Genomic DNA, 17,756 nt, shown 5'->3' on the forward strand with positions numbered 1-17,756 from the left:
GAAGACCAAGCAGATTTCAGCAAAACCTGGCATTTCTGCAATGTTGCAGAACATACTTTCTCGTTTGCACACTGATGTTTTAATCTACTTATCTGTGCATTTTGCTGATGCCTTTTCTAAGCTGCTGGAGTGTTTTTGTTGTGAAGATCATTCTCACTATCCCCAGGAGCCATTTCTCCCAGAGAGCCATATTGTGGAAACTTGCACTGCCTCTGTAGACAGTTTCTTCCTGGGGCTGTCAGTCTGGTCACTTTTCCAAGTGCTCTCTTGACTAAACAGAAAGAGGAAATGAGTTTTAAGATAGCAAAGACTAATTATGTACTCCTTACTCAAGCTTCTGTCTAATGAGGCTTCCAGTTTTGGCACTTATTAATAGTGCACATATTCCTGCGAGTAGCTGGAAACACATTTAACTCAGAGAAGTCAGATAAACTTTTGTGGGACTGAGTTCTTGCAGAAAGTGATACTGATAAATGTGGGGTAGGATACTGGACTACTTAAATCTCTGAGGAGGTACTTCTGATGCTGTCCTCCTACCCCATTTCTCATTTCAGAGTATATATGACAGGAAAGTTAATTGTGTCTGGAGTTCTGAGTAGACTACACTGCTTACTTGTTTCTGAGATTTGTTTTTTTTTTTGTGTTCTTTCCTAGTATTTTTTAGGCAATGAAAATTAGTGGATGAAGTAGCTAATTGAATTCAAAATTAATTACTTAAAAGGAAAAGCATGACATTTCCCAAGCTTTTGAACAGAGATTTAGGCCACTGCTGATTGATCTTTGCTTCACCTTTGCCAGCTTGTTAGCTCATAATTTTGAGTAGGAGAACAAAAATGTCAAAATGTTTGTCCAGCACTATTTTACATTTTAGCAAATGATCATAGTGAAAACACCACCATGGCTGATCTTGGGAATAATATAGTGAATGTCTTTTCTATTAGAGTAGCTAGGGATCAGAACAAGTGCAAGGCAATCCTTTCTGCTATGCAGAAAAACAAGAAAAGGGTAAATTGCTTGACAGTATGAATGGTGGATGATTTTTAGATGCATTAAAAGAAAGGCATTAATACATTGCCAAAAAAAGGAAAGATTCTTTACATGTCTATTGTTAAGCAGTCATTTTTAGCCTGTTTAAGCTCTTCTACTCTCTACATTGCTCAAGGAGATGAATTCCATTTTCTTCTGACACTTACATAATTACAGATTAACCACCATCATCAAAGATCTGGCTTTTCATGTTCTCAACAGATTGTGAAAGGGAGAAAAAAACTGAGATTAGAATAACAGCTGAAAGAAATCCCTTTTACGGTTAAGGAAAAGGGTTAGCTTCAGTGAAGTGAAGACAGTGCCTTGCAGTTTCACCCTTTTCCTTCCTAAAGCTGCCTGTTTGGTTCCTTTACCTGTGTTCACACCAGTGCCTGTCTGATGCCATGGTGAGCTTGTTTATGGGACTAGACTAGAAGAAAATTAATCAGTAGTTTGCTGACTTATGTTTCTGTCGTAACAGTTTCCAAACTAGCTCACCGAGCATTGGTGAGGGTATTAAAGATGGGGCAAGGACATCTGGTTGAGGGGGAAAGGGAAGAAGGTGCACTGTTGTAGCAGCAATAGCTTAGAACAGCTTAAATTGTCATGGAGCTACAAGCCCTAGTAATGACTGTAAATCTTATGTGTCAAATAGGGATATTAAATGCCACTCTGTTGCAATGGAAGTAGGAGTTATTTTCACGAGTTCACAAAAACTACTAATCTGTCCTTTGTAAGAGTGAAAGGCAACAGTGTTGCTTTGTTAATTTATTCTGTAAGAAGTGATAGCCCCATGATTTTAAAAATAAAAGTGTTTCTGTGAAGCAGACCTTATTCTAAAATCCATTAAAAAAAATAATATTTCCTTTCCATTGACTAGGACTCCATTACAGAAGAAACTGTGGAGCTTTTAGAGCCTTATTTGGATATGGAGGACTATAATCTCGAGACTGCTAAAAAAGTGTGTGGAAATGTAGCAGGTCTTTGCTCATGGACACAAGCAATGGCTTACTTCTATGGTATTAATAAAGAAGTTCTTCCTCTTAAGGTATTTTTTATTGATCATTTTATTTTGAGGGATGAATCTAGTCAAGTGGAAAAAATGTCGAGTTATTTTGGCTAAAAAAGAGATTCTTGTTTCTTCACGCCGTGTGGTGGAGCCAAGCACACAGAGGTTAAATATGTCCTGGAAATTCTTCCCCCCTTACACACAACTACCCTGTGGTTCAGTTGTTACTTGTGTGAACGCAGTAAGTGTTCAGTGGGTTCTTTACAGAGCCTGTCTAGCTGTACGTGGGAGATAATGGTACCTTCTCTGCCCTCAGAGTGGGTGCCAGGCACTATGGCCTCGAGAAAACTCCTCAGTCCTACTGGCCTGGGAAGGAACCTGCTCATTGTGGTTATGATAGAATATGGGAAAGAGGAGGAGAGACCATTCTTGGCACAGAAGTATTCTTCAAGGAATTTAGCTGGAATTCATGTCCCTAAAAAAAATTTGGAGTTTCAAATTGCTAAATGCAAGTGTACATATATAATAAAGAGAGTAGTTGCCAGGTATAGAATTCTGTTGTAACATTGAACTGAAGTAGAAATGGATCAGCCACTGTTATGTGCATTCTTACATAGCTTTATTGTCTTGGAAATGTTTCATTTATGAGCATATTGAAAAAAGGGACTTTGCATATTTATATAATGATTTATAGTCATTGCTCCTACAGTGAGTTTTATGGCTCTTTTCTGAGGAAATACATCCAATCCATTATGCTTCCACTGCACTGATGTTTGGTTTCTTATTGAATAAGCCGCTGTATCAATGGTATAGTCAAAATTCTTGGCATAATCTTTTCGTATACCTAGACAGATCTGATTCAAATATGTTAAAAGCATATTTTTTTTATTCAAGTAACTCAAGAGAGTGCTATATTTTTGTGATGTATAAGTAGCTATTCCCTTTTCAAATAATGGGATGCTCACGAATGAAAACAGAATTTGAAATGTTGCTATTGAGAGCCACAAAAGGGAGCAAGACCTGGGGGGAAATAGTGGCTTTATATGCAAATGTAACCCTGAAAGTTGAAAACGTGCTCTTGTAGATTTTATTTGAATATATGTGATTTAGGATTACATATAAATTTAGCTCTGTGTTCAAGTACTTGCATTCTTGTCACACTGTAGCTGACAAAAAGTGAAACATACATTTCTTGGCAAAGTGGTGCCTATTGTCAGGCATAGCAACAGTTACAAATATTTTAGAAACAGAAGATGACAGAGGGAAGGAGGAAGTGTTTAAAGTATGCAAGAGATATGGCAGGAAGCAGTGGAGTGATGCTAAGAAAATAATTGAAAATAAATGTACAATTAGACTGCATAAAGTACTAGCCCAGGCTAATTCATCCAGTGCTAAAAGCAGGTTTACTGAATGAAATAATCAAGCTGCTTTATCCTAACTGCTGTTCTAGGATATAAATCCCCTTCAGCACCTGCCAAATGGATTCAATATATTTTAAAATTGCATCTTAAGTGAGACTCATTGCCTCATTTATCTTAAATATGACAACCTGTGAAAACTAATTAATAGTGACTTATATTATAGTAAATAATAGTGTGCAAAAGTTACCTTATTCCTAGGAATGGATACTGGCATCCTTTATATAGGTGGCCTGCAGCCCACAGGTCATTAGTTAGACTTTCCTGTAGACCTTCAGTGTGAGGATGACCTGTTTCTCCCCAGATTGCTACCTAGTAAACCAGCCTGCTGCATTAACCTGAGAATTTAGAAACACCATCTGCTCCTTATCTGTTAGTTGAAGAATGTAAGAGCAGAATGGAGAAGCCCTGACTTTTGCTGTGATGCTGTTAGCCTCTAATTAAAATACTGTGTATAGGAGTGTAATTTCCCTTAGGGATGTCTCCAGTGACTTTAATTAAGTTCTCCTTAGGCTGTTATGGTGGTCAAGGGAAGTTTGTCTACAGTTTATAAATTCTGTTTGATATTGAGGATTCTCCCTGTGAAACTCAGTTTTAAGTATGAGACTTTATTGCCTTTTCTACTTTCGTCTCCATACTGAACTAAAAACTGCAGCAGGCAATGAAAGGAACTCTTGCACCTGAAGAAGAGGTAATAGTCAAGGAGCGTTGAAATTTGATAGTTGTCCATTTAAATAAGTGTGTCCTTGTAAAGGTGATGCCTACTGGGCAGGAAAACAAGCATGCAAGTCTGAATTCAAGGTCCACAATAACTGTGGAAGGAAAGCATGTACTCTGGGGGTGAGGGGGAGGATTATGTCGCCTAACAAAACAGAGTGGGGTCAGGACATGTAACTGAACAGAGAATATGGAGTGTCTTTCACTAGCTAGCACAGACTGTGAACAGCAGATAAGAGATTTCTGTGCTTTTCAAAGGTTATTTTAATCCCAAAGAGTGGTCACTGATAGCAAAGAAAGTGAGGCCAAGATTTTATTAGTGTCCCTCTGCACATGTTTGCACGTGTACATATGTATATTTGTATGCATATGTGCATCTGTGTGTATATATATATATATATATATATCTTTTTAAATTTTGTATTGTTGAGGTAAAAACATTGATTTTGGAATGTCTACAAAACCCCTGTATGTCTTTGCCTTTTTTACAATCTTTCCCTAAATAATGGTGGATACAAGCATATCATGATATTGAATCTCTGAGAAAGCTGATCCAAAACCAATGGAGTGTCTAGAGGAAAAATCTGCAGTAATCTGGGACAGGGGCAGTTTAGAAATTGCATTTCCATGAAGAGTTTTCAGTCAGATGCCATGTGCCCAGAACAGGACTGAAGCAAAGGCAAAGATGAGCACTCAGGACATCCCCAGAAGGTCAGGAGCAGAGTGACAGAGTCCAAGTGCAAGAAGCCTTCTGGCCTAGTCCAGCCGCAGTGAGTGCTCAATGGACTGTAAGAACAGTGGACTTGGAAAGCTGAAATTCTTTAACAAGAGAAGTGCTAGGAAAGCTCCAAATCATTCTTACCTTTTCTGAAGTTTTGGACGCTTTTTTTTTTTAATGGGATTCTCCTAGTAACATTTCCTGAATTTACTGAGCAGCAGTTGCTCTTCAGAGTGATTTGGGGTTGATCTGGGCATTCCATTCAAGAGCAGGTATAGAATTAAGTGGTGTGAGGCTTCTTTTTGTTGGAGAAGTCATTTTTATTGAACAGCTTCCTTGGATCAGGGTCAGATACACTTCGTACTTTGCAAAATTGAGTTTGCGATGAAGCAGCGAGAAACTTAATGTCTATGTGAATACTAGTAAATTAAATAGTACTAGTGAATTTTTCTGGGCACTGGAAAGTCATCATTTGCACTATTAAATTGTTAGAATGATCCCTAGTGTAGATTTTGTCTTGGCTAATCGGCATTCTTCAGTAGTCTCTGGGCACATTTCAGGAGCTAGCCTGGTCCAAGAGCCATTCCCAGAAGGCTGTCAGTATGCAGTCATGTTTTAGAGGCTGGGAGAGCTTAATGTGAGCTGTTTTATGCTGGTTAACTTCAGTGCCAGAGAAAGGTCCTGGGCATGTTTCATTTAAGAGTCTAGCTGTGACTGTAATTATGTGTTTATTTGTTCTGGTTTTGTGTGAAATGAAAAAATCTTAAAAGGGGCAGGATCATTTCACCACCTGCTGTGAAGTCCTCTGTGAGGGCAGCTTGGAAAAAGGCAAAACAGCTGCTTAACTCTTTAGGCTATGGCCCTTGTTGGCACAGGTGCTGTCTCGGGACCTGCCCCATGCAGATGGATGCAGAGAGCAGGTAGCAGCACTGGCTGGAGCAGGTGTTGAGAGGATTGTCTGTCTGGTTCCCCACAATGCCAAAGGCAAGGAAAGACTGAAGCTGGTGTTCTCACACGAGTCCAGGCATGTTCCAGCATAGCACCACTTCTCCAGGAGCACAGATCAAACTGTGGACCTCGTATCTTAAATCCTCGTGATTCATTTGCATAAAATCCATTTTTTCAGGCTTTCACACTGCATCCAACTGGAACAAGTTGTGTATCCTTGCTTTGCTGCATGATTCAGAGGGATGAAATTAAGGGTGTGAAGCTTGTTCACAGAGCAATGCCACTAAAATTAGGAAGGCCGCAGTGGTTCTTAGTGGTTGGGAAACATGTTTCCTTCCTGCCTATTTTAGGCTGGAAGTGTTTGTATGGGGCTGATTGCAGCTGTAATAGTCTTCTTGTGCAGAAGATTCTCTTTGGCAGCAGAGCTTGCCTCCTGCTCTCATGGCAGAGCTCTATAGAGGAGGCTGCCAGCCAACCAGCCAGTGATGTCAATACAAAAGCGGTGTTTGTACCCATGTAATTTTGAAAAGTCAAGTTTGGAAAAAAAAAATAAAAACCAACCAGGGAGAGAGCAAATAGTGATGATTTCTAAGGGTCATCTGGAACAAGTAGTTTTTTTGCCTTTGGGAATCACATAGGTTGGTCATCCTGGCATGCTGGCTGTCATTCTCATGCAACCAACCATTGTTCATCACATATGATCAAGTAGACTATAAATCAAACTAATATTATAATGTCTTATACTTTGTTATGGTTACTCTAAAATTGGCTGAGAACTTTGGTTAAATTGCCTATAAAATAATTTCCTATTATGGGCCATCTTCCAGAAAAATCTGTGAAGTCTTGTGTAAATAATTTTAGGGATTTTTTTCATGTTAGAATACAATGTACTTTTTTTTACTAATCTGGACAATTTTTTCTTTGTGCCTACACCTTCAAAGCTGATAGCCTTTTAAGAGTTTTTAAGAATGGGTGTATGTCCTGGGGTGACCTTATGATGTGTATCCCATATCGCTGCCTATGCCCAGAAATTAATTCCTGTGCCTTTCTATACCTCTAAACTGAGCCTGAGAGGGGGAAGGAAAAAACTGAACAAAACTTTTTCAAAGCAGTTTGCAGCTTGTTCAAGGTCACACACAGATAGCAATTGGTTTTCCCAGCTGCAGCAGGGGAGGGAGGAAGCACCCAGCTTGCTGCTCCCAGAACAGTTTTTTTTTGGCCAGTGGTTCAGCTGCTTTGTTCTCCGGAGAGAGACTGAGAGTTGAATTCTTCCTTCCCTGAAATTTCGGATTTTCTCCCTTTTTTACTGGACTGCTTGATTGCTTCAACATCAGAGCCCATCGGGAGGACTTTCCACTGGGCACAGAGGGCCTGGCCCAAGCCCCAGCTCCAAGGAGACCAAAGGGAGGACTCTAACGCTTTCCCAGGTTTTTCCTCCACAGGGAAAGATTTTATCATTTAGCATTATTTTCCTTTCCCGTGTGTTTGTTAAATAAATAGTTTTATCTTCACTTTCCTTCGAGGAAAATTTATTTTTTTTCCTGAACCTGGGGGAAGGGTGGTTGTGCCTTCTCCCAGAGGATATATTTCTAAATTTGGCCAAACCGGTACAGTGTACTAGTTTGAAAACAAACTAGTGGGAGACACCAAGTCAGAATAACAATTTAATAGGGAAATAAAAGGAGGGGGAAGGAAAAATAAAGGCAGATAACACTGGGTTAAACGGACAGAGTTAGGATACAACCTGAGTCTCTGTTAGTCAGGGTGGTGGTAGCAGTCTTGCAGAATGGTGGCTGCAGTCCTCCCAAAGCGGCGATCCTGTAGAAAAAGGGTCTGCTCCTCCTCAGAAGGTCCAGTGGTGGCTATGTTGCTCCTGTCCTCTGGAAACCCAGTGGGAAGGTTGTCTCTGGTGTTCAGAGTCCCAGATTATATCCACGACGGGATGCTTGGTTCCTCCCTCTGGGTGGAGCATCTCACAATGGGATAATGAGTCATGAGGCCAAGTGTTGATTAGGCTCATTAACAGAAGATAGTCTGGAGGGAGTTATCTCTGAGTCAGGCGGCAGGACAATGATGGGCCATGAACAGAAAGATAGTCTGGGGGGAGGAGGCAAGGAAACACTGCCCCACCTGGTTTCAACAGCTCCTGAGGATGGTAATAGAATACACTGCAACCCAGGACAATGGGGAAGTCTGTTTTATCAATCTTTGGCACTTTTCTGAGTAGTTTATTGCTGCACAAAGACCTGCTTTTCATGGTTACAAGGCATCATTGCTCCATATGTATTGGGAATTCACATGCCCATCCTCTTCCATTGAAGTTCATACCCTGCTGTGATGAATGTGAAGGTGTTACATGAATCCACACAGCCAGTTGTAAGTTCTCCATTGTTCCAGCTGTTCCAAGGATCTTGTTTCCTTTGTAACCTCAGTATCTGTCAGCTGGGGCTGAAACAATATGTCATAATATTGTCTGACTCCCATTTTTAGCCCTCAGAGAATTTAAGGATACAAGGATGCTCTGCAGTGGGGAAGGTGCCTGGGGGAGGTAGAAGAGGGCTGGTGCAGAGCTCTTTTTGGATCTCAGTAAGAAAGGCCTGACAAGAGATGGCTAAATGAGGTGACTGCTTTAATAAGACGGAATAGTAAGAGGAGTTTAAAATAGTTTGAATGACCAAAAGAGAAAGCTTTCTCTTCATGGACAGGATCTGCTCTGCACAGGATACCCTGGGAAAAACTATCCAGGCTCTGTCTGATGCTGCATGAATGTGGAGTGTCCAATATTTGAAGGGATGTGAAGTTCACTCACTGTTTGTCTTCTTATGAATCTTTTAAGGCAGTTTTCTTATTAAACCATTTGTTGTCAGACCTTTCTTATTCAGATGCAGAAGGAACCCTGCACACACTTTCTCTCCCTCTCTTTCTCTCTTATATCTCACCCTCCCCACCTTTCCCCTGGTGCAGGACACAGTAACACTACATCACCTCCTCAAAACTCCTTTGCTGTTGGAACCCAATGGTCCAAGATTCACTAAAACATAACAGCAGTTCTGAAATCTGCTTATCTGGGTTTAATCAAGACTCATTGATTGAGCAATGTTTATTTCCAGGTGATGCTTTTTAATGTGTTTTTTTAATAAACAGTGAGGTAAAAATATTTCAGCATCCTTACATGATGGAAATTTTATGAGCAACCATTTTACTGGTTCATCTGGATTCCAAAATATTCTTTTATCTCTAGAATCTGTCAACAGACCAGGTAATGAAATTTTACTGACAGTGCTTTTCTCTAGCATATACTGTCTGCATACACCTAGCTTGCTAATATACCTGGACACAGAACATGTGATTCACCTGTATCCAATACACATGTATACAACATACATGTACGCAGCTATTAGTGACCTACTTCACTGGTTAGTACATATATGCTTCTCTAATTCCCTGCTCACAAACCTCTCTTTTGAAATACACCAGACCCCAACCCATGATTATACTGTTAACTAAGAATTATCCCTTAAAAGAGATACCTTCTATTGCTACGCTTCTGGTATGATGTAATGCGAGTGTCAAGTTTCATATTCATAATAAAACAGGTTTTACAGATTCTTGGTTTCCATCTTCATAACTCTTATAGGAGAAAAAACCAGAAATAAGATACATGATATTTTGCCACATATTTAAACAAGCTTTTTTAAATATTCAGAGTAAATGGAATCAACCTTTATCTGTAAGTGTGAATTTCATAAGAGCTTTGTCAGGCTCTAATCCTTTGCAAATGTATATGGAAATACATTCTGAATTCACAGAATATTTTTTTCAACCCTGTTAGGAATATAAAAGTTAAGAGGCCACATTTAAATGACTGGTAACTCATCATGCAAATTTATAGAGAGATGTGAAAAAAGTCTCTAGAGTTTTACTTTCCAGAGGAGCAAAAAATATATTTGTTATATTTTTGTTGTAGAAGTAATTGTTGGAAAAAGAGAGCAGAAGACTAGTTTCTGTTATAATTTGCATTATTTTATAACTAACGAAGATAATATTAATTTTCTTTTGCACTGAGAATGTATTACAGGAGGCATATATATAAGGCCACCAATTGTATAGGTTGCCTCATATGTCTAGTTTACAGCTATTTCAAGTGAATTGGGATTTAAGTAATTGGTCATTGTGTGATCAATAGACCGTTCTGAAAATATTATTAAAACATCTTAAGATTGCCTTGAATAACTTTAATGCTATGCTTCTGTTCCAGAAATAAAAAGAAAAAAGCCTTCTGTCGTCTTAAACATGTATTATTTTTAAAAGTACCCAATACAGTACAGTATGTGCCATTAAATGAATCTCATTTTCTTCTGCCAAATAATAGGTATTAACTACTTTTTGCTCTTAAATATCTGTAGGCAAATTTAGCTTTGCAAGAAGGAAGACTTGCGGCTGCCCAAATGGAACTGGATAGTGCACAAAATCAGCTGGACAAGAAGCAAATGGAACTGGATGAAGTACAAGCCATGTATGATGCTGCTGTGAAAGAGAAGCAGGCCTTGCTTGATGATGCTGAGGCATGCAGAAGGAAGATGAGCAATGCCACAGCTCTGATTGAAGGATTGGGTGGAGAAAAGGTATTAGCACACGTGCGTAGGTTTCCAGCACAAAGCAGGTGCGCGGTTTTGAGAATGCTCCGTGATGATCGTAACAGTGCTCGAGAAACTCAAGGTGTGGTGACATCTTGATATCATACGACCCTTTTTTTAGTTATAGGTAGCAGTTTTTTTCCTTGAAGTTAATGTATCTAACAAAGTAAAGCAATTTCTTGTGTTAAGTCTTCTGTATGAAGATTTGTGTTATATCATATGACTCGTATTAGGATAAAGTTCAGATTTAAAGCCAAGGAGCCAAATTCCTTTTAGCTTTAGTAAGAAGAGGAATTAGGCTTAACCTAAATAATTGCCCTAAAATATTTATAAGAAGGATTACTCTCTTTTTCTCACCAAGTATACAAGAATACAAATTTGAAGCTTGACTAATTTCCTGAATTATAATTGAAGCTTAGATTTCTACTGGAGCCTTTTGCAGAATTATGGGCTAATTGTTATCCTCTGCAGTGAGCTTGAAATTTACCTTTCCTATGCAGATCTTTCTGGCTTCAGCCTGAAGGTTTTCAGAGGAAGCAGGATACTCTTTTTTCCTCTCTTATTATTTGCTTTGTTAATTCCTTCATTCATTTCACACAAAGTCAAAATTGATTAGAGTTTTGACTTCAACCATTGGGTCCTGTGAGGTCAGGACCTCAGCATTTCTTTGCATAGCTGCCTTTCAAATTACATCAGTCAAAAATCTTAGATGCTTTATCATACTTTTTCAATGAATTTCTAAATTTAAGAGCAATACAAAAATAGGAAATTACAGTGTCTTTTTGTGGGTTTTCTGGAGCCTTGTGCTATGAGGTCTTGTAAGACCTGTTATTCCACTCTACTTTTGAAAATTCAGCCAAAAAAAATAAAGACTCTCTATGGCACTTTGACTATTGGGCAAGACTGACACTGGGTTAAATGTGTGTTTTCTAAACTTGAAATGTGTATGTCCTTACCAAGACTGCATGCAGAGTGACTGTAAAGGAACAGCAATCTGGAAAGAAAGGAATAAGCAAAAATGTTAGTTAAGTATTTTTAATTTTTTTAATACATTAAAAAATAATTTTTATAAAATTGCAGAATCATGGAATAATTGAGATTGGAAGAAACCACTGGAGATATCTAACCCAAAACACAGCCTCCCCCTCCCCACTACTCAAGGCTCAGGCCATTTTTTGGTTGGGTTTTGGATATCTTCAAGGATTCCCCAACTTCCCTTGGCAGCCTATTCCAGTTTTTGACCACTCTCACTGAAATAAGGGATTTTTTGTGTGCTGAATTTGAATTTCTTATATTCCAATTTGTGTCCACTGCCCTTTGTCATTTCATAGAGTACCAGTGAAAAGAGTCTGGCATCTTCCTCTTTACACCTTCCCATCAGGTATTTGCGTGCAAAGATACCTGTGTACAAATTTCCCCTGCACTCTCGGTGTTCAAGGATAAACAATCTCAGCAAAGGCTGCCCCTGAATTTTAGATCCCTGATCAGTTCTTTATCTGCAAGTCTGAGGTTAAGCAAACTGCCTTTCCCTCCTTAGATCCTCACTCGACTGTGTTCAGAACATTTGTCAATACCCTCCTTAAAACCTCAAGGATTGCTTGTGTCTTTCTGTGTTGTCCCTTCAGATATTGGGCAGTTGAAGGCCCCTGTGTAGACCAGGGCCTGTGGATGTGAGGTTTCTGCCCACTGTCTGAAAAAGCCCTCATCTACTGCTTATTAATCACATTGTCTGTGACAGACACACACATCTCCCACATGGAACTTCCCTCTGATGCTAGCCCATAAGCTCCCAACCGGCATATTGTCCATCACTGAGTCTCCCATGCAGAACTACATGCATTCCTCTGCTCTCTCACATGAAGGAAAACCCCTTTTCTCACCTCCCCAGCCTGTCCTTCCTAACAAACCCATAGACAGCTGATGCTGCTCTCCAGTAAGGGAAGTCTTTCCATCATGTTTCTGTGACCCCCATGATATCACAACACTGCAACCACTTGCAGAGCCCTCATTTGTTCTCCATGCTGTGCACATTCATGTAGAAGCACGTCAGATGGGTGCCCAGCTGTGATAATTAATGTCCTATAAGCAGTAGAAAGCTGTCCCCACCGTTCTGTCTGGTGGACACTTCTTTGTTTATGTGGGTGTCCTTAGGGTGGTCCTCCGTTAGCCCTATTTTGTTAATTATGAGGTCCCTACTGTTTATCTCACCCCACACATTTTGTTTGCCAGCCCGGTTCTCCACTCCCTCACACTACTATTGGTCCTCCTCTGACTGCCACTTCATTCCTCCTTTAAAGCCCTTCTTAGCAGTTTGACCAGCTTGTTCGCAAAGATGCTTTTTCTCCACTTGGTCAGGTGGTTGCCATCACTTCCAAGCAAACTTCTACTTCTGAAATAATTATTTAAAGCAAAAAATACTACTGTTCTCAAGAAAAAATATTTACCAGAAGGAGATGAATTCTTAAGTTAGATCTTCCTGTTAGTTTTGTGTCTGCTTAAGCTAACTTCTTTTCAATATTTTACATACAGCTTCGCTGGACAGCAAGCAGCAAAAACTTTCAAAATCAAATTATTAATTTGGTGGGGAATGTTCTGCTGGCCACTGGATTTCTCTCTTACTCTGGACCTTTCAATCAGGAGTACAGGAATTTGCTGCTCCAATTGTGGAAGAAAGAGATGGACAATAGCAAGATTCCATACAGTAAAGTAAGTGTTCATGTTCTGATCTGACCTTATTCTTTGCCTTGCTGAGAAATTATATGTGGAGCATTTCATTCCAGAAAAGTACATAATTGGAAGATTATATACAGGCTGTCATATTCCATCCAATCTTTAATAAATAAAAAATCTGAGCAGTTGACAACTGAGCTTCTAAACCAATATGTTTTAAGTTCCTCTTTATACTGTCAGGCATTTCAAGATTGGTATGTAGGACACTGCTCTGTCAAATCTGAGAGAGAAATGCTGTCTGAGGTCAGCTGTCTGGGGAGAAATAGCATAATACTGGAAACAAAGTAAAATTTATCAGCTTAGAATACATTTACTTTTTCATAAGAGGTAACATCACCTTTGCACCCCTGTGTATTATCAGTAAATATCCTCCTGTCATACCCTCTGCTGTGTACCCACAACATTTAATTTAGTTTAATTTGAAGTATCTTGTAGAAATTACTGATTTAAACAAACCCTGGATTTTGCAAGGCTTGGTTTGCAGCACTTCAGCACTTTGGCTTGCTCCAGTGCTAGCTTTTAAATCCGTGCACCTTTGTCACCAGTGAGGCTGTCCCAGTGAGGCTGACATTGCAGCATCTCCTTCACTGACCTGTGTCTGTGTGAACAGAGGTGGCCTAAAATGCAGTGGAGCTATGGTTCCATCATTCAGTTTCTGTTTCCTGCCACTTCATATTCTATCTTTATTAAAGTGAGCAACCTGCATGCTTGGCTATGACACAGGGCAGGATGCCTTGCATGAATCTTGTCCTTTCCTTTTATCACTATCTGCCTCAGGAGTGCCAGACCTGGCAGATGTTCTGGTGCAGAGGATTTGCTCATGGCCAGCAGCAGCCTTGCTCCTATTCCTACTCTTCCTTTTAGGAGGTCTGTCTAATATTCTTCCCTGTACCTGGAAGATGCATTCATGCTGAAGGCAGAATTTAAGCCATAATAATCAAAACTGTCTTTCTGAGTAATCTATGTTGCCTTCCACTTGGGTTTTGTGAGTACCTGTGTACATTTTCTTCAGCAGTAAAGGTTGGACAAATAGTTGAGGAGCTCTCTCTTCCTCTCAGCACAGGAGTTGAGGCATTAAGCTCAAATAGCCCCTGTTCTCAGCTGTCAAAGGTTGTGACAGAGAAGTTGCTGCTGAATAGTGCTGTGAATTATTGAGCAGCCTGTGTACAGCTGTATCATTGTGAAACAGCTAAAGGTAGAGCTGCATCTTCTTTTCAGTTTTTTTGGGATTTGGCACTTAAATCCTCTGTTAAGGAGACCTCTTTTCCATGAGGTGTTTGTTCACCTCACAGAAGTTACTTGTGAATATCTTTTTTATTATTTTTTATGTTAGGTTAGCATATTGCTTCTTGTAATGCTGATTAACCTTGACCTGACAGAGTCAAACTTGCAATCCAGCCCAGTTTATGCCATGACTTAAAAGATGAATGATTCTGATTTGCCCAGTAAAGCTCTTTGAAAGCTCCTGATGATAAAAAATATGTAAGGCCAAGATGGGTTTACTAATAAAGTACCAGCAGCAGTGCAGTTTCAGGCAAGATTCTTTACCAGTGTGGCATGGGAGTTATCCTACATACACTCCTCCCAGGGAGACTCTTTCTCAAATTCAGTGTACAAAATGTTCTTAAAAGCAACTGACCTTGGGGAATATCTGTCAAGAGTCTTACCATTTAAGGATAAGAAATTAGAGGTGTAATGTCCTTAGAAAGCAATACATAAAGAACTAAAATTCTGCTTCCATGAAGGTGTTCTGACCACATTACTATTTGGCTGCATCCTTGAAAATTTGAGGAATGCTCTCTTATTGCTTCTATTTTGCTTCCCCTCCCCCCCCAGTATGTCTCAGTTAGATGGAGAATGCCATAATTAACAAGTTTCAAAACATATTTACCATTAAAGACAGAATTATGATTTCAATCATAGTGTATGGAAGAGAGTTTTGATTTTTCCCTGGGAATTAAGTACTCACAAAAGGCAGCATATGGGCCTTTCTTGATACTTCACACCACAAGAAAGAAAGCAGCTTTGCAGTTCAAGGAAAAGGCTTGACATCTGCCTTACTTTGTCACAGACTAACTGATTGGGGGTGTATGAGTCATTTAGGCTTAACAATTTAAAAAGAACTGTTTAAAATTAGCCACCTATCTGTTTAGTTAGGCACTTAAATTAACTGAGTTTCAGAGTTGCAGGGTGACTGATACTTCTAGCTGTAGGTCAGAAAAAGTTCAAAGCTGTTTAGATCCTACTCATCTGCTTAAGGAGCTAAATATGGTTTTAGGTTCCAATTGCTGAAAAATTTGGCTGTTAAATGCTTTTCTGTCCTTCACACAAATGGAAATTTGATTCCTAAAATTTCTCTGTCTTCTGAGAATGGTTTGTGTTTCTTCATTGTGAGTCTTCAATAATATAGCAGTAAAAAAATCAAAGGGTTAAAAAAGCTTTGGAGTCTTGCAACCCCTGGTGTCATTAGATCTCAGGATTGTATCACAACTCTCACAGTATTTGAAGTTTTTCTTTAGGCTTCAGATGCTGAATTGTGTGATTTTTGCAAGATTTGCAGGCTTTTACTTTCTTTCTTTCATGTCTTTCTTTCAAACATATTTTTAGAAAAAGCCTACAAATAGGAATTGTTGAATGAAAAATTAAGGAGCAAATGAAAAAAAACCACCTTCGATTTTATTATTTTTAAATTCTCAATCCTTGCTAAGGTGTTTTTCTAAACTGGAGAGTTTGGCTTGCTATTTTCAGCACTGTTTTCTTCACATACGCAATTTTGAGAGGCCAGTCACTTTTCATAGTGAATATAATAAAGCAAGTTATTTGACAAGTGCAAATCAGACTTTAGGAGGATATGTGAACTGTGAAGGGTTTTGGCTTAGCAGCAATAACCTTTCATGATTGTTCATGGTTATGAACATGGTTATGTTCATGATCTATAGCACATCTTTATTCTCTAAGTCTCCCACAGCCATCCTGTATTCATACTTGGAAGGCAGGTGGAAGCTCTTGTGAGAAAGATGACACATCCACTTGAACTTACAGGAAAAGAGCTTGCCAATACCAAAATCAGTTTGTCATTAGATATTGAACTGGCTTCTGAGTTTTTCTGACACTCTTTGATGGACATCACAATCTCAACAGAATTCACTTTCGTTACTGCTCAACTGCAATGATCAAGCCACTGAACTTTAAAGAAAAGAGAGTAAGCAATAACTACCAAATACACTATCATGCATTCTGATCAGAGTAAGAAGAAAAACCATTCATGAGATGTTTTAGTATAGCTCCTCTAACTGGCACTTATTTTGTATTTACATATTTTCTACTGGTACTAATTTTGTAATTGCATATTTTCTATTAGAACTTGAACCTTACTGGTATGCTTGTTGACAATGCTACAGTGGGTGAATGGAACCTCCAGGGTCTTCCAAATGATGACCTTTCAATTCAAAATGGCATTATTGTCACAAAGGCATCTAGGTATCCTTTGCTGATTGATCCACAAGGTCAAGGAAAAATCTGGATTAAAAATAAGGAAAAGAATAACAGACTTCAGGTAAATAGTTAATTTACAAGTTTTTTTTATGTGTGTGTCATTTGTGTCATCATACTTTGGCTATGTATAATTTAAATCTGATGTTTATTGGTATACAGTTATGCGGAAACTAAAACAAGACTGGCACAGAACCTGTACCCTATATCAGGGTATCAATATCAGGGCAAAATAGCTTGGAATGATACGTTATGGCATATCTGCTTTTATGATGAATCTTTTAATTGCTTGTCATAGTGAAAGAGACTCAAAGAGAGAAGTAAAAGGTTGTGTCTCATTCTCCACCTTCCTGGAGACTTGCATCTCCTCCTCTATATCTGAGTTCTCCCCAGTAACATCCAGGAGGAACAGAGTTATGTCAAGAATCCAAATACACAAGTGTTTAGACTATGGCTTACACCTGGGATATTGTAATTTGCTGTGTTCTTGTTAGTGTTTTGTTGTTGGTCACCCAGACACGAGCTTCATCCCTCAGCTGAATTGGAAATAAAAATGTAGGCAACATGCTGTTTTGGTGGATACACATATGCCTACATTGTAACAAACAAAAAGTGCAGAGTGGTGGGACAGAGTATTGATTTTTAAATAATATACTGGTTTAATACTGTTTAATGTGCCTCTAGATATTTTAATTATACCTTTTTCAAAGAGCTTTGCCTGCAAGACAAGGATTTATTTTAAAAACACGTCTATCCTAATTTTTTTTTCCTGGTAACAAAACCACCCAAAACCTATGACTTAAGAGATGTCTGGAAAGGCTATTCAATTATCATCTCAAAGGATTATGTTAATGATATTAAATTTAAATAAATGAAAAGGAGTCTGTGTGATTTTTAGCAATTTTAAGACTGGTGGAACTGAATTGGAAACTGAACGTCTGATGTCAGATGAGGCCTCCTATGCAACACTGGTTCCCTTTCTGAACTCCATAAATATATCCCTACTTTACTGTTCTAAACATAATACTATTTATATTTAGGATATATTAAGATATTACAAT

At 38.9% G+C, this 17,756-nt stretch overlaps 1 protein-coding gene across 1 annotated transcript in view; it reads left to right on the top strand.

Moving 5' to 3' along the window:
• The window catches only part of LOC121672841 (dynein heavy chain 5, axonemal-like), a 145,199-nt gene that overhangs the window by 83,357 nt on the left and 44,086 nt on the right, over positions 1 to 17,756 (top strand). Inside the window, exons 56-59 of the mRNA XM_042045748.1 lie at positions 1,907 to 2,074; positions 10,243 to 10,461; positions 13,003 to 13,179; positions 16,565 to 16,759. Of these exons, the coding sequence (XP_041901682.1) occupies positions 1,907 to 2,074; positions 10,243 to 10,461; positions 13,003 to 13,179; positions 16,565 to 16,759 (759 nt within the window). The remainder of the gene's footprint in view (positions 1 to 1,906; positions 2,075 to 10,242; positions 10,462 to 13,002; positions 13,180 to 16,564; positions 16,760 to 17,756) is intronic.

The sequence above is a fragment of the Corvus kubaryi genome, unplaced genomic scaffold, assembly GCF_017639235.1.
Source record: "Corvus kubaryi isolate FWS band 111438036 unplaced genomic scaffold, C.kubaryi_AGA036_p1.0 65000, whole genome shotgun sequence".
NCBI lineage: Eukaryota > Metazoa > Chordata > Aves > Passeriformes > Corvidae > Corvus > Corvus kubaryi.